The sequence below is a fragment of the Protopterus annectens genome, chromosome 9.part0 (assembly GCF_019279795.1).
Source record: "Protopterus annectens isolate FY-2018-M chromosome 9.part0, PAN1.0, whole genome shotgun sequence".
Classification (NCBI taxonomy): Eukaryota; Metazoa; Chordata; order Ceratodontiformes; family Protopteridae; genus Protopterus; species Protopterus annectens.
Genome location: NC_056743.1, coordinates 300,758,979 through 300,783,049, shown reverse-complemented (window position 1 = coordinate 300,783,049; position 24,071 = coordinate 300,758,979). Strand labels below are relative to the sequence as shown.

At 43.7% G+C, this 24,071-nt stretch overlaps 1 protein-coding gene across 2 annotated transcripts in view; it reads right to left on the bottom strand.

Moving 5' to 3' along the window:
• CD151 (CD151 molecule (Raph blood group)) overlaps nt 1-24,071 on the bottom strand; it is a 598,783-nt gene that overhangs the window by 260,060 nt on the left and 314,652 nt on the right. For both annotated transcript variants that reach the window (XM_044082884.1, XM_044082882.1), the window contains exon 4: nt 130-204. In XM_044082884.1, the coding sequence (XP_043938819.1) occupies nt 130-204 (75 nt within the window). The remainder of the gene's footprint in view (nt 1-129; nt 205-24,071) is intronic.

Here is a 24,071-nt window from a genome sequence, read left to right as displayed (position 1 = left end):
CTTATACTTCCAGAAAAAAATGAAATGGAAAGATGGCATGCCTAAAGGCATCCTGGCTTAATTATCTTTAAAACATGCACCAAACATCTGCATTTTTAATAAAACAATCCAAAAGATTAAAATGCTTACTTGCTGGTAGTAAATGTATGCCAGAACTCCAGCGAGGATCTCCAAAAGAAAGATGCAAAGCAGCAGTACAAAATACTACAATAAAAAATAAATATCTTGTTACTAAAACTACATTTCAAGATAGGTGACATGTAATAAGTTTATTCAAGGGACTCCAGTGCTAAACATTAAATGGCAGACCATTAAAATTACATTAAATATGAATAATCATTTATACTGCAGCTGTAAAGCATTACATATTGTGAAAAGAAACAAGTGTCAAGCCAGCAGCCCTCATCAAAAACGCCATATCAAACCATAAGTCAATATGACAGCTGCATTAGTTACCAACAAACATAACAGCAAATTTTAACCATGTTAAGAATATCTGCATTAAAAAATGATTATATAAATATATATATATATCTATATATATATCTATATATATATATATATATATATATATATATATATAAATATATATATATATATAGTGTACTGCTACTTTAGTCTGCTGACAAAAGTAGCAGGTCAGACAATTCTCGGGGTTGCCAAATTAGCTCTTTCCCAGAGAACTGTGCGATCTCAGAGCAAGTATATATATATATATATATATATATATATATATATATATATATATATATATATAATTAGCAGGGGTTGTTGGGAGCACAGCCCCCCCTCCCCCGTTAAGTGAGGTTTTCTTTTGCTTTTGTTTAAAACTTCTTACATGTGCAGAGATTGGTTCTCGGGACATGCATAGTAGCATGTCAATCAACATTATGCACATTGATATTAGTGGCATTTGATAAAAAATGCATATATATTTTATATACATACATATATATATATACATACACACACACACACACACACACACAGAAGTATGCACGTGGCACACATTTATACATACATGCATATAACCCTCAAACACATACATATATATGCGCTCAAACTTAAAAGGCTTTGTCTCCAGCCATGACCACATTAAATCTGACAGAAGGAAATTTTGCGAAGGAGTGGCATGCCCACAAAATACTAGCTAAATGCAGCCCATTTTTTTTTTTTTTGGATCAGACCACAAATAAACTTTTTACAGCATCTTAACCACATTTAAATTTAACAGGAGTTTACATACGTTAACATAAAAGGAAAACAAAGTTGCCACTATTGTCATGCAGTACACATATATTTTAACAAATTTCAATCATTTTAACATTACATAATTTGCTCAGTTCTTGTCTTCCTTTAAACTTCATGCAGAATATTGCTCAAAGAGAAGAGATTTGTTCCAAATTCCAATTTCTACGAAATTTCTCTCTCTGCTTTTTTCAAAGATCTCACATTCGGTTCTTTTGTCCCTTTACAACATGCAATATTTCAATTACAGCTGGTTTAGCGTTTGATTTCCTTTTTCTAGTAGCTGTTTTTTCTGCAGCCAATGACATTAAACTTGGCAGAGCCTTCCTATGACTAGGCAATGCAGATCCCATTTCTCAGCTCTGAAAAATCATTAGTTACAACTAGGTGTTCCACTACTTCTAACAAGGTTCTTTGCAAGGATTTTTTAAACTGTCAACATGTTACATTACCCCTCCCCAAAAATAAAATGTTTCCTCTTACCTCTCTCTCCCTTCCTCCTCACATCTCAAGCATTTGCCATCTATCAATGAAAAGTCCTTTGAACTCTGCTTTGGGTACAAAATATCCATGCAAACAATTCCATGCAAAAATATTAAACCTTCAGGATTTTACTGCATAATTGAGCCTTAGAGACTTCTTCCTATTTGTAAACGGCCTTTCCAGTCTTTCTCTAATCTTATCTAATACCCAAATGATTCTTATAGTTATCATGCAATATTTTATACACCCTACTAGAATTCATCCTTTTAACAGCAGCTTCTGCTCCAAATGCAACTGAAAACTCTACCATAGCTAGTGTTTCACTTACTAAGTATTCCTGTATACTCTTCCTCTTTGGTTTTCCTATTATGGACTAACAGAGTATAGGCAGTCTCTAACCTGAAGTTCAAACTTCTGATTAGCCGCATCCCACTCCAGTACCTTCCCCTACAGAATTATTTATTCCTAATACTTTGGTACCTTTACAAGATTCTTCGTCTAAATCCCAGCACACCTTGCCTACTTTCTACATACCTACTTGCAGACATCTCCATTGGTAAACTCTTGCTCCATCCCTATACTGACTTGGTTCTAAGAATATTTTCTGCTACTTCCTGATAATTTCGTATGGTTATACCGGATCGGTCGCGGCCCGGGTTAACGACAGCCACCAGCACTGTTAGCCAACAAGTGCTGGCAGAAATTGGGCTACTGCTGGCCAAAGGAGGAGAAGAGGGGGAAGCCATGGCTGAAGGCAGGAAGAGAGAGAGGAGAAAGGCTAGGACTGTGGTAGTGAGAGCCGGAACTTTGAATGTTGTCAGTATGACTGGTATAGGGAGAGAGCTAGCCGATATGATGGGCAGAAGGAAGGTTGGTATACTGTGTGTGCAAGAGACCAGATGGAAGGGGAGTAAGCCTACGTGCATCGGAGGTGGGTTCAAATTGTTTCATCATGGTGTGGATGGGAGGAGAAATGGCATAGGAGTTATCCTGAAGGAACAGTATTGCTAAGAGTGTTTTGGAGGTGAAGAGAGTGTCGGATAGAGTGAGGTTTATGAAGCTGGAAATTGATGGCGCAATGATGAATGTTGTTAGTGTATATGCTCCACAAGCTGGGTGTGCGATGGATGAGAAAGAAAAATTTGGAGCGAGTTGGATGAAGTGGTGATGACTGTACCCAAAAGTGAAGACTGGTGACTGGAGGAGATTTCAATGGGCATGTTGGTGAAGGGAACAGAGGGGATGAGGAAGTGATGGGTAGGTATGGTGTTAAGCAAAGGAATGCAGAAGGTCAGATGGTAGTGGATTTTGCGAAAAGGAAGGACATGGCTGTGGTGAATACATATTTTAACAAGAGGGAGGAGCATAGGGTGACATACAAGAGTGGAGGAAGATGCACACAGGTGGATTACATCTCATGTAGGAGGGCCAGTTTGTAGGAGATTGGAGACTGTAAAGTGGTGACTGGGGAAGGAGATTGGAGACTGTAAAGTGATGACCGGGGAAAGTGTAGTTAGGCAGCATAGGAAGGTGGTTTGTAGGATGATGTTGGTGATCAAGATGAGGAGGAGTGTCAGGGCAGCACCAAGGATCAAATAGTGGAAACTGAAAAAGGGTAATTGTGAGGTGGAGTTCAGGGAAGAGTTAAGACAGGCACTGGGTTTCTGTGAAGCGTTACCAAATAGCTGGTTAACTACAGCAGAGCTAGTGAGGGAGACTGCTAGAAAGGTGGTCTACGGTGGGAGTGACGGATGCGTTTAAGTTGGAGGTGGGATTACATCAAGGATCAGCTCTGCGCCCTTTCTTATTTGCAATGGTGAAGGACAGGTTAACAGACGAGATCAGGCAGGACTCTCAGTGGACTATGATGTTTGCAGATGACATTGTGATCTGTAGTGAGAGTAGGGAACAGGTGGAGGAGATCCTGGGGAGATGGAGATATACTCTAGAGAGAAGAGGAATGAAGTTCAGCAGGACTAAGACAGAATATGTGTGTGTGAGTGAGAGGGAGGATAGAGGAATGGTGAGGATGCAAGGAGTGGAGGTGGCGAAGGTGGATGAGTTTAAATACTTAGGATTAATAGTTCAGAGTAATGGCGAGTGTGGAAGAGAGGTGAAGAAGAGAGTACAGGTAGGATGGAGTGGGTGTAGAAGAGTGTCAGGAGTGATTTGTGACAGACGAGTACCAGTGAGAGTGAAAGGGAAGGTCTACAAGAGGGTAGTGAGACCACTTATGTTATATGGGTTGGAGACTGTGGCATTGACAAAAAAGGCAGGAGTTTGAGCTAGATGTGGCAGAGCTGAAGATGTTAAGATTTGCACTGGGTGTGACGAGGGTGGACAGGATTAGGAATAAGTATATTAGAGGGTCAGCCCAGGTTGGAAGGTTTGGAGACAAAGCCAGAGAGGCAAGATTATGTTGGCTTGGACATGTGCTGAGGAGTGATGCTGAGTATATTGGGAAAAAGATTCTAAGGATGAAGCTACCAGGTAAACAGGAAAAGAGGAAGGCCTCAGTTAAGGTGTATGGATGTGGTGAGAGGACATGCAGGTGGTTGGTTTGACAGAGCACAGGAAGAAATGGAAACAGATGATCCGCTGTGGCAACCCCTAACGGGAACAGCCGAAAGAAGATGATTATTCTTAAAAGACTTGCATCCAATATCCTAGTCTATCTCATGGATGCTCCCCCCTTTCAGTTTCACCACCTCCCTCTTCTACTTGATTTATGAGTATAACCCTCTGCTCAAGTTATATATCTAAGCCACAACTGCATAACTCCAAAGTACTCTTATAAATCAAATAACCCTAAAAGTACAGTTTTGTACCTACCATAAATGTAGATGTCCGATAGGTATGCATCTGCAGTCCTTACATATAGGTTGTCCTGCCTCAGGCAGCCCTTCGGTCGGCCGGATTCCAAAGTCTGGGTCCGGCGTCAGCTGATGTCGCCCCTTTCCCGACGTCAGAGCGCCTGGGATTATTTTTTTCTTGCCCCAGATGCCAGTTGCCCTCTAAGTAAGGCTAAATTTGGAGAGATGAAAAAATTCCAAACATGCACAGTAACAAAAAACAAATACACCATAAAAGGTAACCCCAGCTAGCTAAAATGAGGGATATGTACCCATAGTATACCACAGAGAGGTAGGAGGGAGGGAAAACCTGACTGCAGATGCATACCTATCAGACATCTACATTTATGGTAGGTACAAAACTGTACTATGTCCTTCAAGGATGCATCTGCAGTCCTTACATATGGGTAGAATACCATAGCCCAGCTGGGGGAGGTAGGACCTAAGGAAAGGATGGTGTAGCTAACATGCCCTGCAGGACTGCACTAGCAAAGCCTGCTCTGGATCTGGAATATAAGGGCAAATTGTAATGCTTGGAAAATGTATGCACGGAGCTCCATGTAGCAGCTTCTAGAATGTCCTTTGTAGCCACCCCTCTTAAGAAGGCTGTGGAGGTGGCTGTTGCTCTGGTGGAATGAGGCCTTATGTTAGGTGGCACAGCTTTTCCATGAAAAGAGTAACAGAATCGAATGCAATTTCCTATCCATTTTGAAATGGTCTGTTTGGAAATTGCTTTTCCTTGTACACCAGCAGCATATGCTACAAAGAGTTGGTCAGATTTTCTATAAGTCTTAGTTCTGTCCAAGTAGTAGCGCAACTGTCTGTGGATGTCCAAAGTATGCAGAAGTTTCTCTCCTTTATTTTGTGGATTTGGAAAGAAGGTCGGCAGGTGAATAGCTTGGTTCAGTGAAACCCTGGATACCACCTTTGGCATGAATGAAGGATTGGTTCTCAAAGAGACTCTGTCCTGATGAAAAATGAGAAATGGCTGTACTGCCATGAGGGCCTGTAGCTCAGATACTCTTCTTGCTGAGGTTATGGCCAGAAGGAAGGTAGTCTTCCAAGATAGGAATTGTAGTTCTGAAGATGCTGCTGGTTCGAATGGAGGAAGAGTTAATTTTTCCAACATGAAGTTAAGATCCCATGTAGGCACTGGTGGTTTCCTTGGAGGGTTGATGTTTTTTATCCCTCTTAGAAACTGCCTTAGTAGAGGATGAGAGAATACAGGTGGTTCAGTGTTGTACTCTGCTGAAATTGCTGAAGCATGAATTTTTATGGAGGAATAAGAAAGGCCATTATGGAGCATTTCAGCCAAGTATTCCAGAATATGTGGAATGCTCATGACTGTCTGATCTTGACCCTTTGTGGTGTTCCAGGAACGAAATCTTTTCCATTTTGCTGAATATGCCTTTCTTGTGGAAGGACGCCGGGCTTCCATGATGATATCCTGTACCCTCTTGGATAGTTTATCCTGGGGAGGAGTCAAGGTATTTTCCAGGCTGTCATCTGTAAAGTTTTGAGGCTGGAGTGCAGGGTCTTGTAATTGTGTTGTGTCAGCAGAAGTGGCCATTGTGGTAGAAGCCAAGGTTTTATGCGTGACATGCTCCTTAACAGTGGGTACCAGTGTTGTCTTGGCCAGTCCGGAGCTATCAGAATTACCTTTGGTTGCTCTGTCCTGATCTTCAGTAAGACCTTGGTCATTAGTGGCAGCGGTGGGAATGCATATACTGTTAGAGTATTCCAGCTGAAGGAGAGGGCGTCCACTTTCCATGCTTGAGGATGGTATGTCCTTGTGCAGAATTTCCTCAGTTGATGGTTGTGGTGGGAGGCGAATAGATCTATGTCCGGCCTTCCCCATGATTGTGTTATCTGGAGGAAGATATCTGGGTGCAACATCCATTCGTGTGGATCCATGATGTTTCTGCTCAGGCTGTCCGCCAATACATTGTCTTTTCCTGGTACAAACTGGGATTGTAGCTCTATATTGAGTTTTAGGGAAAGTTCCCACAGATTCATTGCCAGCCTGCAAAGAGGGTATGAATGGGTACCTCCTTGCTTGTTTATGTACCACATAACTGTGGTATTGTCTGTCTTTATTAACAGGTGACCTTGGTGCAGGAAGTGCTTGAAGGCCTCGATGGAATGTATCACTGCCAGCATTTCCTTTTGGTTGATGTGCAGATGCAATTCTTTTTGTGTCCATTGTCCTTGAATGCACCTGTCTTCCATGTGTGCTCCCCATCCATGATCTGAGGCGTCCGTTGTAATGATTTGGCTGGTATGTGGCTTGCTGAAAAGCAGGCCTATGTTTGTCTGGCTTGCTTTTGCCCACCACAGGAATTCCTTCTGAAGACATGGAATGATGGGGATCAAAGTTTCTAGTCTGCGACTGTGCTGAGACCATAGACTCCTTAGGTACCATTGTAGTTTCCTCATATGCAGCCTTGCTTGTGGAATCAGAAGAATGCAAGATGCCATGAAACCCAGGGCCTGCAGGATTTTCCTTGCAGTTAGCTGAGTTTGTGTTGTTAGATTTCTGAAATAATCCGGTAGTTGTGCTTGTTTTTCTTCTGTGAGAAAAGCCATTTGGGTGTTTGTATCCAGTTTTGCACCCAGGAAAATTATTTGTTGGGATGGAACAAGTCTTGATTTCTGTATGTTGACTGTGTATCCCAAGGCCTGTAGTAGTCGGATGGCATAGTCTAAGTGTTTTGCCAGTGTTTGCTGGCTATCCGCTTGTATGAGGCAGTCGTCGAGGTATGGGTATATCTGAATCCCCTGAATTCTGCAATGTGCAATTACTGATGCCAGGCATTTCGTGAATACTCTGGGCACAGTAGATAAGCCAAAGGGCAATGCTGAGAATTGATAATGCTCTGACCCTGCAAGAAATCTGAGGTGTCTTCTGCAACTTTGTCTGATAGGGACATGCAGGTATGCCTCCTTGAGGTCTAGAGTTACCAGCCAGGACCCCTTGCCCAGCATGGGAAGGAGTTGCTGTAAGGTCAGCATTTTGAATTTTGGCACAATGAGTTAAGTATTCAGTGCAGACAAGTCCAGAATAGGCCTCCATTGCTTTTCTTTTCTTGGAATAAGGAATAGTCTGGAATAAAATCCTTGGCCTTGTTCTGTGAGAGGGACCCTTTCTATTGCTTTCATCTGTAGTAGTTTGGAAATTTGTTTGAAAGCCTCTGTCCTTTGGTTTGGTGGCAGGTTTGGCATGCCTTGCCTTTTTGGTAATGTATGAAAATGGAACCTGTATCCTTTGTCTATTATTTGCAGTGTCCATTTGTCTTTTGTAATACTGTGCCAATTTTTTGAGAATAAAGATAGCTTTCCACCCAAAGGTGCTTCCAATTGAGCCCTGGTTGGCGGGGACAAAGTCAAGTCATTGAGATGGTCCTTGTGAAGTAGTTGTAGGCCCTGCAGTACCTCTCTGGTTAGGAGGCTGCCATTGACGTCCTCTGTAGGAGCCTCGAGCTCGCCCTCTACCTCTGGCGCGTCTGTTTCTGCCTCTTTGAGATCTGTCTGTGTCCGGAAAGGACCAATTCTTAGAAGGCCAATTTCTGCTGATACTTGGTGGTTGGACCTGGAGAAAATCTTTGACTGTTTGTACTGATTTAGCCTTTTCCTCGTATTTCTTTAAGACCTCTTGAGCCGTGGAGCCAAATAACTTTTGCTTTTCCAGCGGAGCATCCAGTAGCTTTGCTTTAACATGGTCTGGCAGAGTTTGTTCCTTCAGCCAAGCATGTCTACGTATGACTGCACCTGTCATTGCTGACCTACATGAAGCTTCCAATGCATCATAACCACACTGCAAGAAATGGTTGCTAACCTGCTGGGGGTTATGTACCATATCCTGAAGTACCTTGCGATCTAGGGGTTCAGGAGAAGATAGTTTTTTATGCAATTCATCTAACAAATACTCTTGGTACTGTATCATATGGAATTGACAATTTAATGCCCTCATAGAAAGAGTGGAAGAAGTATACACTTTTTTACCCCATCTCTCTAAAGCCCTGGACTCCCTCTCAGAAGGAAGTGGATTTTTAGAAGTGGTGGTTGCAACCCCTTTAGGGCCCTGTGAAATAGTTTCTGGGTCAGCAGAGTGGCCCTTGTAAAGGAAATGATGCGAGTCCAGGACCCTGTAGTACCTTGTCTGGTTTGATAGGAGCCGGAGGAAGGGAGTCTGGGGAAATACTAGACTCAGAGTAAACATCATCAATGACATGTAAAACAGGAGGAATAGCCAAAGGTCTATGCTGAGGTAAATGCAAAAAGGTCCTTAACCTCTTCCTGGAATCAGAGAATTCCTGGCCCTGCCATTTGAAATGCTCTCTCATGGAGTGAAGTGTTTCTCCAAAGGACAACTCTTCAGGAAGGGAGGCCAAGGGAAGAGATTCCTCTGCATCGCATCAGAATCCTCGTAGGCTGGAAAGGCCTCCTCCTGGTAGTCTGATAGAGCAGAGTCATCTGAGGCCTCATCAGAAGACTGGGGATCTGTGTGCTCAACCCTGGGCCTTTTGTCTAGAGGAGGTTGAGAGCCCCTGTCCGGATGTGGCTGAGAGCCCCTAATTAAGGAAATAAGGTTCTCAGCTAAACTTAAAATCTGTGAACCGGAAGAGGATCCCAGAGGAATAGCCTTGGGAGGGAGAGATTTTGGCTGTTTAGCAGCTTTAGCACGTGAAAATGCCTTTATGGACATGGATGCAGGTGGCCTGGCTGCCCCACATGCTGGAGTAATTTTATCCAGAGGGATGGTGTTGGAAGTTTCCAGAGCACCGGTTTCGGAGGGAAATTCTATGACAGATTCAGAGGTGGCCTCCAGGACCGAGGTTGTCGGTTGTGCGGTTTCGTCGGTCGGAAGCAACACGGATTCAGTTTCAGCAGAGACAGAGACACTCGCGGTAGGCCTAGGCGTGGTTTCGGCCGAAACCACGGTCCGCGTGTGTCGGTCCTTGCCCTTCCGGATGAGGAGTCGGAAGCTCCAATGGCATATTGTAACAGTAATTATCCCCAAAAAATTCCTCTGCAAACTCCGCCCGACGCCTGTTGAAGGAGGCACAGGCCGAGACGTCGTGGTCTGGGCCTAGGCAGGGTAGGCAGTAAGAGTGGAAATCCTTATGAGGTATTTGTTTCCCACAAGTTAAACAATTATTAACTTTAACCGTTTGATCTGACATCGGCTGAGGCAAGAAAGAGTCCCCAACGGGGTACTTAGCTTTTAGAAATCTTCGGTAGCTGAAATTACAGATGCTGGCCGACCGGCACTTGCGAACTGCTTCTGCTTCGGGCACCGCGCGGCAAGAAAGACTGAGGAAGATGGCGTTGGCTGACGCTTTTATATCCCAGGTGCTCTGACGTCGGGAAAGGGGTGACATCAGCAGACGCCGGACCCAGACTTTGGAATCCGGCCGACCGTAGGGCTGCCTGAGGCAGGACAACCCATATGTAAGGACTGCAGATGCATCCTTGAAGGACATCAAGCTTGAACACAACTTCCCAGATGGCATTCCTCACTCCGGAGAAACACGTTTGACAACCTACTTCAACCTACTGGCCACAAAAACCCAGCTATCTGCAAGGAAAATCCTGCAAGCCCTGGGGTTCATGGCCTTTTGCATTCTGTTACTTCCATATGCAAGACTTCAATGGTATCTAAAAAGTCTATGGTGTTAGCATTCTCAGGACCTGGAAACGATGATTCCTATTATTCCTTGTCTAAGGGCAGAGTTCCTTTGGTGGGCAGAGGCCTGCTACCACAATAAGGGACTCCCTTTCACTCTACTCCTGCCACCCAAACCCTAACAGACATCAAACTATGCATGGGGGGCTCACATAGCAGGGCAGTGCATTCAGGGCAAATGGAATCCAAAACAGATGCACATGCATATCAATCAAAAAGAAATGTTAGCTGTACAAAATGCTCTGACAGCCTTCAAAGATATTATTCTTCCAGGACAACTATTGAAGACAGACAACACCACAGTTATGTGGCACATAAACAAGCAGGAGCGAACCCATTCCTACCCACTCTGCAGTTTAACCATGGCTCTGTGGAACACAGCCTTGAGCTACCAAGTGAACCTGCAAGCTCAATTCCTGCCAGGCAAATTAAATTCACTAGCAGACAACAAGCAGAAATTTCATGGACCCACACAAATGGAACCTCGAACCCAAAATATTTGGGCTCTTGAAGAACAAATGGGGGAAACCAGAGGTAGACCTGTTTTCCTCCCCTCAGAACTGCCAACTGAACAAATTCTGCACTAGAAATCCCCACAGTCAAGCTTGGAAAGTGGATGCCCTGTCTTTTAACTGGGAAAGACCCTCAATTTATGCCTTCCTCCCTCTACCTCTCCTCTCGAAGGTGCTACTAAACATCAAACAGGACAAGCCAAGGGCAATACATATTGCCCCAGACTGGCCATGCCAGCACTGGTACCCCCTTTTGCGCAGTTTGACAGTACTGCAACCATGGCACCTGCCTCAGACCTCTTCCCTGCTGTCCCAGCAGGCGGGCGAGATTCTGCACCCTCAACTGCAAACTCTGAAACTTGCAGCCTGGCTAATTCCCTGAGCTCACCTCTAGCAACCAGTAATAAGCAGGTGCTGGATGTCTTTCCTGAGGCAAGGAGGCCTAGTGCTAGAAAATCCTATACAGAAAAGGGGAAAAGATACTGTTCCTGGAGCCAGGCTCAAGGTATGGAGAATGGCCAGCTTACCTCATATTCTAAATTATTTAACAGAAATGCTCCACAAGGGCCTATCTTTTTCTTCAATTAAGATTCATGCCTCTGCCATTTCTGCACATTAGAATACTGAGCCACCCCTCTTCTCTCATCCCCTGTTAAAACTATTCTTTAGAGGGGCCAAAAATTTAAGACTCCTCAGGAGAGCTCCCACTCCAGCCTGGGACCTGAACTTTGTATTGGAAAAACTCACTCTTCCCCCTTTGAACCAGCTGCTACAGCAGAGTTAAAATTCCTTTCTTAAAATACAACCTTACTTCTAACAATCACTTCAGCAAGAAGAGTGTCTGAACTGCAGGCCCTCATGGCAGTAGAATCCTTAATTATCTTCCATGTGGACAGGGTTTCCTCAGGACTAGTCCATCCTTTATGCCCAAGGTGGTGTCTAGTGTGGCTCTAAACCAGTCCATTCATTTGCCTACTTTTTTCCCTAATCCTCAAAATAAGGGGGAAAGGATACTACATTCTCTGGATGTGCACAGACAGCTTAGATTCTTTTTGGACAGAACTAAGCCTCTCAGAAAATCTGACCAGCTGCCGGTCAGCTTTGCCGCAGGGGCAGAGTGGAAGGCCATTTCAAAGCAAACCATTTCCAAATGGATAGCCCATTGCATCCATTTCTGCTACAAGCACCATGGAAAAGCTACCCCACAGGGGATAAGATCACATTCCACCAGTGCTGCATCTACCTCTACAGCATTTCTCAGAGGAGTCCCTACCAGGGACAACTTGGAAGCTGCTACCTGGAGCTCTGTACATACCTTCACCAAGCATTACCACCTGCCTATCTTTTCTAAATCCAGAGCAGGATTTACCACAGCAGTCTTACAGGGCCTGATTGCTAGCCCTAATGCTCTTTAACCGAGTCCACCCTTCCTTAGCTTTTGGAATCAACCCAAATGTGAAGACTGCAACAGTGAAACACTAATAACCTAGTACAGTTGTGTACACTTACCATATATGTAGATGTTTGAGTGTATTCACTGTTGCAGTCCTGGTTACCCTCTCTCCAGCCTCATGACTTCTCTTGGCTCTACCTTTCCTTCTTGTTTGGCATATATTTTATCATGTCTACTTGCTTTTTGCTGGGGGTGTTTCATACCATATAATTGCTTCCTATTGTGGGGGCACCTGACATCTGGGGCAAGAAAAACTAATGTAATGGCATCGGTTGCATGTTTTATACCCATGACGACCCGACGTCATGGAAGAAGCAACAGCATCCGATGCGGAAATCCAAAGACGCTGGTATTCAGGCTGACTGAGTAATACCTGCAGGCAGATAACCCAAATGTGATGACTGCAACAGTGAATACACTTGAACATCTACATTTATGGTAAGTGTAAACAACTGTACTGTCTAACGCACCCAACCTGGCATCCCATGAACCCAACACATCTTGGCAGTACAGTATCATACTGCTGCCATGGAGTGTAGCCTAAAGCCCCTCTCCTCATGCCATCCTTACCAGCACAACTATCACTACTCTCTGGTAGTGCTTGATTAAGAGGCTCACTGCTTATGCAGGAAAGAGCTTGCCAGGCTTGTATACTGCCTACTGCAGTGAGCCTAGGCCACTACCCTCCTCCTCAGGGGGGCACACACACATCGGCCACTTACTCCCACCCTTCCCCTGTGGGCTCTCCAGCTCATGTGCCACTAACTGAACACAGGATGTTTGGGCCTCATTAAGGGCTTTATTACCCTGCACCATCAGGTCACTCCGAGAATGTATCTTCTTTTGTTATACTTCATGTTCTAGGTCCTTCAGTACATCCTCACTAATGCAAATAAAAGTTCCACTCTCTGAACATAATAGAATTTGGAGAGGAATAATAAGCTTTCAGCAGGGAACATTTAAGTGCCACAATAGTAGTTGCAGATGAAACATATAAGGGCACGGGTTGGCATAACGGTTAAGATATTTACCTCAAACAAGAGGTACAGGGTTTGATTATCACTAAGAGACAGGCTAGGTTTAAAATGGTCCACAAGGGCAGATAGCCTAGTACTTATAAACTCAAGTGTTCCAGTATAATCTTCCTCCACTACCAATACCGTACTACCACAAAACTTTTTTCTCTTATCACAATTGCAGCTCCTCACACACATTACCCCTTTTTGTCTCTGATATTCTGCTTAATGTCCAACCCAAAAATGTTCATTAAATTCACATGTTCATTTCTATCCAAATGTATCTTTCTTGTAACATTTCTATTTGCACTATGCACTTGATACAAAATTCAGTATGCCTTGTTTTTTGTCTATACCCAAGGCCATTTATATTCCATGTTAAGAAAGCAGCCATTCTGATAACGCTATTGCCCCCCATGATAATTATTTCAAATTGCAGGTTTTCACCTTGCAGTTTGCATGCACACACTTAAGACTAGCAAGCTGATCTTTTACGTACTTGATTCTCCTCCACTCTATATGAAACGGTTACCTTTTCTAAGACTTTTTGCTTCACTAAAAAGCACTCAAAAAATGTAGGCACATTTTCAAACAAACCCATCCCCAAACAATTATCAGAAAACGCACTAAACAAAAACTTTCCCAAAAGAAGCTTACTCTCCAAACAATAACAGTCTGAATGGGGGGGGGGTCCACATCCAGGTTCTGCAATTCTCATGACAATGTTAATACTGGTGGCATGATCAAAGGGCCAAGGACAGGCTGCCAAGGTGATGAATTATCTTGCAAACGTGCGTCAGGACCTCAGAATACTCATAAGGTTATGCGGAAATGAGTGCAGTCATAAAGAAGACACCCACAATGTTAGAGCATTCTAAACTAACCAGTTGTGGTAGGCTGTTATCACAGAATGAGCACATGGTCACATGAATGCTAGGCTCACCATATAAACATAGCAAACTTAGTAAAGGGAAAGCAAAGGTGGAATCTACAAGTGTGGCAGAGGAAAAGCAAACTGGATCAGTCACTACAATGTGGAGTGAGTGTTTCAAAGGCACTCACCCACCTGGTGATTATACAATGCAAAAACACTATTATTTTCAGACTTTCCCCAATATAATCTACACAACATTAAAATGGATGGGCTCCTGTTTAAGAAGTTCTATTTGAGCAGAGGACCCAGGCGGGGTGTCCTCTTTCCCCTTTGTTACTTATGTTACATTTAGAACCATTGGCAAAAAAAATAAGGGACTCAGAAATTCAAGGATATAATTGGTAAGGTAGTCAAGAAAAGCTATTTGGAGATATTTTATACCTGATAAAAACAAAAAAACGACATTTCAGTATTGTGGAACATTTTGAGACAGTTCATAGGTTCATATATGTGTACTAGGCTAATGGCCCTGGAGCCTTTACAAGCCTAGCCCATAGGATTACCCTGGCATCGTGTCACCCGACCTTAGCTCCCAGTGCCTCTGTCGAGTAGAGCCAATGGAGTGATCCCCGTGGTGAATTTTCTATTTCCCATCCACTCATCAAGATTTCTCTTCAAGAGGGCCAGTGAGGTGCTCTGCTTGACATGTATGGGAAAGTCTACTCCACCGCATGGGCAGTCCCTGGGTTATGAACCTGTCCCTCCAGCATGTTCTGTTGAGTGTGGGCAAAACAGAATGACGCCTACATGACCGCATTTATGAACATACTTATGTGATCAGGAAGCAGAAACCTGATAATGCACTAGCAAAACACATTTCAGTTTATCCCAACCATATGTTTAAATTTTTGATTATTGACCAGATCACACAGGACTTCAGGGGTGCTCCTCTCCCACTTAAGTTAGAAGAGCGAGAGCTGTTTTGGCAAATTAGACTGAACGCATACAGTTCACCAGGTCTGAATGAGAACTGTTCTTCAAGTAGTGTTCTTAAACTTAGGAGCCTTAATAGATAGGCTGTGTCAGATTACCTTCCACACTAGCACGCCGCAGTTATTCTAATGCTTTTGAGCACCTTGGTTTAGTGACCTTATGTGTATTTTTTGCCGAGTATTTTTTGCTGAGAATTTGTAGTTTTATCTTGATACTTTACTTATTACCAATTATGTTCAGCACACTTGATGTACTTCAACATACACAGTTTAGTGCACCAACATAGGTATTAGTATTAACTCAGTTTTACAAACACCAGCAGAGTTTTTATGCACTTGTAATTATTACTTTGCCTTACTAGCTTAGTAGCAGGCTAGATTTACACATTTTTTTATAGAAAACGTTAGTTGTACTTTTAGTCTATTTGGATTTTTAGCTTTTACTTTAAAAGCAGTTTTTAGTCTAGTTGAGTTTGCAAATAGGGCATGTCTTGTAAGTCAGCTTTCACCTTAAGTAGTTAATTGACTTTGTAAGTATTAGCCCAGAGAGTATTTAAGCTGTGACTTTGTTTTTCTTGATCTGAAGAAGTTTGTTTATTGGAATAAACGAAAAGCGCTTTATCATTTTGTTCTGTGCTACTGTGTGGTTTCTTCTCTATTTTGTTTTTCAGGAGTGTGGTAATGAGGTTGATGTCTCTGGAGTGTGTGGTGCTGAGGGTTTGGGATTTCTTTAGATGTAGGCATTTATAACAAAGCTGGGTCAGACATGGTTTTGTAAGTCAAGTAGAGATTGCCTCCAAGTAGGCGATATGAGAAAGAAAATAGCTGAAGTTTTTTGAGTCTGTCCCTACAGATTAAGTGTTTAAGGCCTAGGATCCTCTTTGTGGGGTACTTTTGTGGCCTCTCCAGTTGTTGCAGGTGTCTAGTGAGGTACATGCCAAATGGGGCATTGTACTCTATGATTGGCCTAATGAGGGAAGAGTAGAGGGAGGCAAAGACCTCTTTCTTTCTGGATGCAAAACCCTTAGTAATGAGATGCGCCACACAGAACGACCTTCTGACCACAGAAGCAATGTGGTGGTCAAAAGAGAGGTTGCTATCAACCTGTGTTCCCAGATCTCTTATAACGCCTTCTGTGTTCAGTGGACTACCATCGATGTGGCAATTCAAGGGAACTCAGTTTTTCCAAAGAGGGAGGACGAAATTTTTTGGCATTGAGCTTAAGGCCATGGTTCTGACACCAGTTGCTGGTCTCAGTGAGGCCTTTCTGAAGGATGTCAACATCACTTGGGGGAGAGTAATAGCTCCTAACTTGTAATCATCAATGAACTTTGTCAGCCAGAGTCCCTTCAAGTTGGGCTGGACTTCAGAGAAGTAGATACCAAACAGGAGAGGACCCAGGACCAAGACCTGTGGGACTCCACTCGTGACTGGTCTGCAGTCTGACTTGGAGTCAGCTACTTTCAAACTGTGGGTTCTGTGAGCCAGTTTCTCAACCCACCTAGTGATACAGGGGTTGATGCCTAGCTTAGTGAGTTTTTCTATGATTCCTGAGTGGGGAATGGCATCAAAGGCCTTGGCCAGATCAAGGTAGGCTGTATGAACCACCTTGCCTTCATCCACAGCTCTAGTGACCGACTCAAAGAAGTTGACCAAGTTGAGCAGGCATGATCTACCCTTCACAAAACCAAACTGTGTAGGATCCAGCGTTTGGAGATTCTCTATATCCTTGTTTATTGGGTCTATGATGACATCAGACTAGTCAGGCTAATGGGGCGATAGCTCCCAGGGTCTGTAGTTGCTTCTTCTTTGTGGAGAGGGATGACTGCAGCAGTGAGCCATTTGGTAGGGACAAAGCCTGAGGTGAGGCTGTGACTGAACAGGGCACACAAAGGTGAGGTGCCAGTTCACTCTGTAGTTCATGTAGAATACAGCCAGGGATATTGTCAGGTCTCATAGAAACTGTATTCTTGGCCTTGGACAGTGATGTTTTAACCTGCGCAGCAGTAATACTGGGTTGCCTGGTAATCTACTGGTATTGCGATTCATCCGTTGGGGGGTGGGAAGTAAAGTTGGCACAATCTGACAGCCAGTACATTGGTAATATCTGTTGGCTCTGTATAGGAGATGCCATTGTGCAGTAGCTCAGAGCAAATCTGGGTATTGCCATGGAGATTCTTTACATAACTATAGAAGGCCTTATATTTGTTTTTACTATCTGCTGCAATTCTGTTTTCATAGCTAGCTTTAGAGGATTTGAGGAGGGATCTCAACTTTTTGTTGAGGCTGATAAGGGAGTTTTTCCAGTCTTGGGACTTCACCTTATTCTGCATCAGAGTTTGTTTATGGCAGGGGACCACCAGATTGGCTTCCTTTTTTGGAGGAAGGCGTCTTGGTTATAGAAGTTATAGCCTGGTAGTGCAGGGGTGCTTTCTGCTGCTTTGAACTAGGTCTCTGTTACAGCACAAATTTCGATGTTCTCCATCTTAAGGAGTGCTTCGAGAGAGTGCATTTTGAGATTTAGGCTTCTAGCGTTGAGGAGCATGACCCTCGTATTGCATTTGTTTGTAGCTGTTGCGGTGGTAATTTCATCTTGGGAACACCGCCTAAACAAGGCACTACAGGGGTGGCAAGAACCGTGACAGATGCAGGCCATTTCTGCCAAAGCATTGAGGTCTGTTAATCATGTCATTCCAGGCAGACAGACGTTGGACCCCCTTAGAATGACACCAGAAACTTATCCAATTGTTGAAATCAATCATTTTTCTACTTGTACTGCGTTATCATTCTGGGTGATGGCAGGATGCTGCTCAGGACTAGAGTTATACCCGCCTGGGCTACATAATTCTAGAGCTCCTCCATGTCTCTTCATGTAGTCCAGGGAGGTACAGCTCAGGTCATTCACACCCACATGTACAATGACACAGTCATAATTGTACCTGTTGTTGAGGGACCTGAGCACATGCATTATATGGTGGATCCTGGTGCCTGACAGGCAGCCGACTGTTACTTTCTCCTTATTCAACCTAGTAAGTGGGACATCAGTGTGCCTCACTAATCGAGTCACCTATGACTAGTGTGTTGGGCATGCTGTTTTGCCTTGGGGGCTTTAGCTGAGTGGCACACTGTTTAGGAGAGTTGTGTGTCTCGTGATTAGTGTTGTGCTGGTTGAGTGCGTTTCTGCCTTGGAGGCCTCTGCTGTTTGGGTAGATTTTTATTGAAAGCCTCCACGAAGGTGGGTGTGTGGTTTGTGTTTTTACGTGAAGGCAGTGCTGGTGTGTGTTCTGAAGGGCTGTGTGTTCCATGTGGTGCGGTGCAAGTGTTGACCTTCTCCTCTTGACCAGCTATTCCGGTCTTGGCTGGAGAGTGCGTGGCTTCCAATTTGGATACACAAGTGCATCTCTCACAAGTCTGAGTGTTGGGAGGTAAGAGAAGAGGGTTGTCAGTGTACATGAGGCAGTTGCTACATTGCCTCAGGATGCCCAAGTTATTTATTTATTTATTTATTCCAGTTTCATGACCGGGGAGGTCCACTGGGCCTGGGGAGCCCGTTTTCAGTGGAGGCCCGGGGAGAAAAGCTTCACAATACAAAGTTTAAGTACATGATTAAATTACAAGAACATTACAAGATTAATTACAAAGAAAATTACATGATTAGTTACAAAGAAAAACTCATGATTAGTTGCAAAGAAAGTTAGGATTACAAACAGGTAGCATTCTAAAGAAAAGAGAAATAAAATATTTACAATTTAGTTCACAGGGCTTAGGGAGGTTATTTTAGTGGAAGCTTGGGGAGAAAAGCTAGACATTAAAGTTTATTTACAGAATACTTACAGTAGAGGCTTTGGGAGAAAGCTCCACAATACAAAGTTTTATTACATGGTTAATAACAAAGGATGTTAGAGACTGCAAGTAACAAGTAGCATTCAAAGGAGTGAGAAGAAATAAGCAGTTTAGCTTCAGGAGTGGAAACAGGCATACAGAATCGTGGCTAAAAGTGCTGTTGTTTACAGAAATAATCATTAATTTAAAGTGAGGTTAGGGGAGGTAAGAAGGTTACCCTGGGGTAAACGGAGGGGAGAGCATGAGAGGAATGGGTGGAAGAGTACAGTTGCATTTCCTATTTAGATAGAGGTAAGAATGAAGTTGAGTTTTGAAATTAAGGTTGTCACAGGTCCTCAGTGTGGAGGGCAGAGCATTCCATTTTTTAGCTAGGGAATAAGATAGCAGAAGCTTCCCAGCAGGGCGCTTGGGTTTATGGATGATGATCAAATTTTGGTGGGTAGATCTAAGGTGTCGGGGGGGGTTATAAGGTTGCAGAATACTGGATAGTGCAGGACACTTAGTAGGTTGGAACAGTAATTTGTGTGCAGTGGTGATTTGGTGGAGGTTAAGTAGATTGGGGAGTTCAAGCCAGTTTAGAGAGTGAAGGGAGGTGCAGTGGTGAGAGGAGGATTTTGCATTTGTGGCAAATTTGGCAATTTTATTATAACATACTTCCAGTTTGGAGGTGAGAGAGGAAGATAAATTAGTGAGCAGAGGAGCACCATACAGTAGAGAGGGGAGTAGGTAGGTGGTGGCGAGAGTTAGTCTGGTGGAAGGAGAGAGGAAGTGATTGTTTCTGTAAAGGTCTAGTTTTATCTGGGTTTTCTTGATATTTAGCTGGATGTGATTACTAAATTTTAGGTGTTCATCAATGGTTACACCAAGAAGTTTGGCTGAGGGTACGATCTCGACAATGGAGTTGTTAAGACTGGTGATATGGAGTAAGTTTTTGTCGACAGGGAAGGATTTTGAGGGAGAGAATAGAAGGAGATCTTTTAGGTTAGAGGCATGACAGATCAGAGTGGAATCATCAGCGTATTGCACAATTTTGGTGTTAGGTATGGTTTTGTGGAAGTTGTTAATAAAGATGTTGAAAAGCAATGGGCCAAGGATTGAACCTTGGGGTACTCCAGTGGGGGTTGGGAGGAAAGTAGAGGTGGCCTGGCCCCATTTCACGGCTTAGGATCTATCAGAAAGGTAGCTGGAGAACCTGGAAAGAGTTTTATTGGAGATGTTGAGGTTAGACAGATGATTTAATAGGTGACTATGGGAGATATCGAAGGCTTTAGAGAAGTCTAGCAGAACAGAGGATACGATATTGCCACAGTCACGAGCAGAATTGACAGACTGTAAGAAGGAGAGAAGGGCGGAGTTGGTACTGTGTCCAGGACGGAAGCCATGTTGGGTAGGGGAGAGTAGGTGTTTGGTAAGGAATGGCAGGAGTTGTAAGTGGATACATTTTTCAAGAATTTTGGAGATTGGGGAGAGGATGGCTATGGGTCAGAAATTGGAGGTGTTAAAAAATTTTTGCCACTCTTGTGAAGTGGAAGTATAAAAGCAGAACGCCATAGTTTGGGTACATAGCACAAGTTCACCAGATTAATAGGAGAAAGTACAGGGAACTGATCTTTAGACATGCCTGGAGGGGTGGCCATTAATAAGTACTGGAGCTGTTTCCTTGTAGAACGTTTAGTGCTGGTGGCATTTTTGTGTGCTATAATAATTGCTACAAGAAGTCTGGTAAAATGCAAAACTAATAAGCTAGTAAAAGTGTAGGAGAGGAGAGAACTAGCATCCAAGGGAAAACTGAAGCGCAGACTTTGGCACCACTCAGAAGCTTATAAACACAGTCCTGGATAAAGCAAATCTGTATCTGGACTAGACTAGTTACAGGAAAGGCGGGGAAAAAAGTGCAAATGCGGGCTTTTAAACCAGTTTCAAAATTAATGAAGATAAAACAAAGGCAATAACTGTAAACTACGTACCCACACATGAATTGGTTCAGCAATACCCATATTTATGGGGACATGATAAATTGAAGTACTTAGGAGTATGGATTATAAAGGAATCTGTTATGGCAGCTATGGATATGTGGGAAAAAAACTAAAAAGACAATACAAACACGGAGAAATTGGAAGCTCTGTTTTATGGAAACAGATAGCAAAACATAAACAGTCAAAATGTTTTTAGTCCACTTAGTTTTATACACAGGTCAGGCATATTTCTATAAACCAGAGGAAAAGTTGTGGGACAGCATTTAATAATGAGTTGAAGGATTTTGTCTGGGAGGTGAAGCCAACAGGAGTCAAGTGGGTAGCATGATCCTTCCAATAGAACACGGTGGTTTGGGATTACCTTATTTGAAGTAGTATTTCAGAGCTACACAGTTAAGGCTCCTATACATAGCACAAACAGAAAGCTAACATTCAATGTGGAAAGGGATGATGAAACAGGGGGTAGCTCAAGAAGCAAGGAGAGACTGGGATTTTAGATGCAGATCCTTAGGGAGAACAGTAACCACAGGGATTATTATATGTTCATAAAGTAGCAGAAAGTAGTCTAAGAAGTAAGCCAGCATAGGAATGGAGAAAGGAAATGATGCCAATAGGCAAGATTGCAATTAGGGGTACAGGCAATATGCAAGAAGGGGGTTAGAACGTATTGAAGAAAACTGGCAAGGAAACAAAATTATTGCAAATAATTAGAGAGAAAATAAAAATAAATCAGAAAAATTCTGTCCCTTTAGGTGGAGATTAAAGCAGGTAGGACTACCAGCTGTAAACATAGCAGGTCAAAACATCTATATAAAATAAGTGTGATAATGTCTGTAAGAGCAAAGCTGTTAGCCAAAATAACTCAACAAGTGGGGTCCAGGCGGGCCCTGATAAAATCTATTATCTGTACTAGATGGAGTTGAGACTTTTTTTTACACTGATGGAGATGCCCAAGGTTGAGGCTACATGGAACAAAAAATATTTGGCTTCTAGATGTCGATGCCTTGTAGGAGCAGGCAACTGTCGAGATAGGGAAACACCTAGAATCCTAGCAGTCACAGGTGAGCTGCCACTACTGTCATGCATTTGGTTAACACCTTAGGGGCTATGGTGAGACCAAAGGGTACTCTGAACTGGTAGTAATGGGTCCCTAGCCGAAAGCAGAGGAAAATTCTGGACAGTCAGTTTATTTTGACATGGTAGTACACATCCTGAAGGACTACAGAGCATATCCAAACATCTTTTTACATGAAAGGCAAAATGGACTGAATCTTGACCATTCTGAACTTTGAATTAACAATCGATTTGTTGAGGGTTGTAAAGTTCAGAATGGGCCTGAGGTCTCCCGTCTTTCTGGGCACTAAAAAAAAATCTGGAGTAGATGCCTGATCCGAGTTGGTCTGGGGGCACATTTTGGCTGATTTTTTTTTTTTTTTTTTTGAGATCAGCTTTGAAATTTCTAAGGCTGTAGCGTCCCTCTGATTGGGTGGAACATCTGGGAAGAACTTGTTTGGAGAGGGATTTAGTAAAAAGGGTACTGAATAACCTCCGGAGATAATCTTTACCACCCAATGATCTTTTGTAATGGCTTCCCAGGCTGATGGGTGTAAAAATAAATGTCCCCCAACTGCCTCCAGAGACAGTCAAGCAATCCTTCAGGATCGCTGACTACGCCTGACCCAGAAAGTATCTAGAGACCCCTGATCCATCGGCCCCCCTCTGCCGTGAGGACGGGGTCACCATTATTATTTCCCCCTATGTCACTAGGAGGAAAGTCCCTTTGTGAATCCTGAAAAGGACTTTGAGATCTTTGGAACCACAACTTTTTACCCCCATGCTGGTTGCTGGAAAAGATCCATTGTTGGGCAGCAGAGTGGATTCTGATGGTAGACAAATCACACAGCCACATCCAGGCGTGGCATCTGGTAGCAATACATGACCAGACCACCCATGAAGCACCATCTGCGGCATGTAAAATTAACCTCATGGACGTGTTCAATATAGACTGCAGGGTGGCCATCCTGGAGAAAAAGGTGTTCTGTTCGCCAGACATGAACCTTGGGGCAGAACTAGAGAGTTCCTTGACTAAGTCCCTCTGTAGTTTGGTTACATGTGCCAAATAATTCAGACCCACCACCTTTTTGACTAGGATCTCAATGATGCTCCCAAAGGAGACCTCCTTCAGGTGGTGATCTGGGGGACCGTTCCCCTTCATCCAGTTCGCTGTCCCCAGTAAGGGGCTCCAAAGGGGAATCTGTCTGCTTTTGCACTGGCATTTTTAGGGACCTCCATGGTAGGGTGCTCCGAAGAGCTATTGGAAGACTCTGGGTGTTCTACGGGGGAAACAGTCTGGAAGTCTTTCTGGATAGGCTGTCCTGGAGGTGACAGAATAGATGGCTCAGACACAAACTGCTGAAGGTGAACCAAGCTCTGAAGGAGGTAGAGTCGAGGCTCTTCTGGGAACAGAGAGAATCCTCTCTACCACCTCAAATGCCAGAAGCTGTCGAATGGGAAGCTCCACGAATCCCCACCACCCCAAGATTGAAGAGAGGAGTCAGAGATGAGCTATCAAGTGCAGAAGCCCCGAGGGGAAGAAGCACCTCCAAAAACTTTGTGGCCGACATCAACCCCTCAGAACCGATGTAGAAGCTATGGCTCCAAGAACCACATTGCTCCGAAACGGTTGCAGCCGGGTGGGTCAGGGAGACCATTCAAGTCGAGGTAACTGTACCAGTTAGCTCTGACATCTCAACTCCAGGCATATTCAGGCCCAATAACTCCAAAACCAGGGGTCAGATTAGAAAAGGAGATATCGGAGCCAAGGGAGAGATGTGGCTCACAGATCCAGAGGGGGTTGCAGCAGGCAAGATCCTCAGCTGGATTCATGCCTTGAGGAATTTCAACATCTCTACCCTCAGCTTTGGAAAGGCTGCGGGAAGAACTAGCAGAAGAAGCAATGGATGGAGGTCTGGAAATCGGTCTGTGGGGTTGAAGAAAAGGGGACTTGGGCCTCGAGGCAACAGTCTCAGGAGAAAAACTGAGAGACTGACACTGAAGGGAGCCTAAATAATGATAGGAGCCTAACTAGTCAGATCGGACTTAGAAGACTTAGCAGGAGGTTCTCTGGATTGGCAGG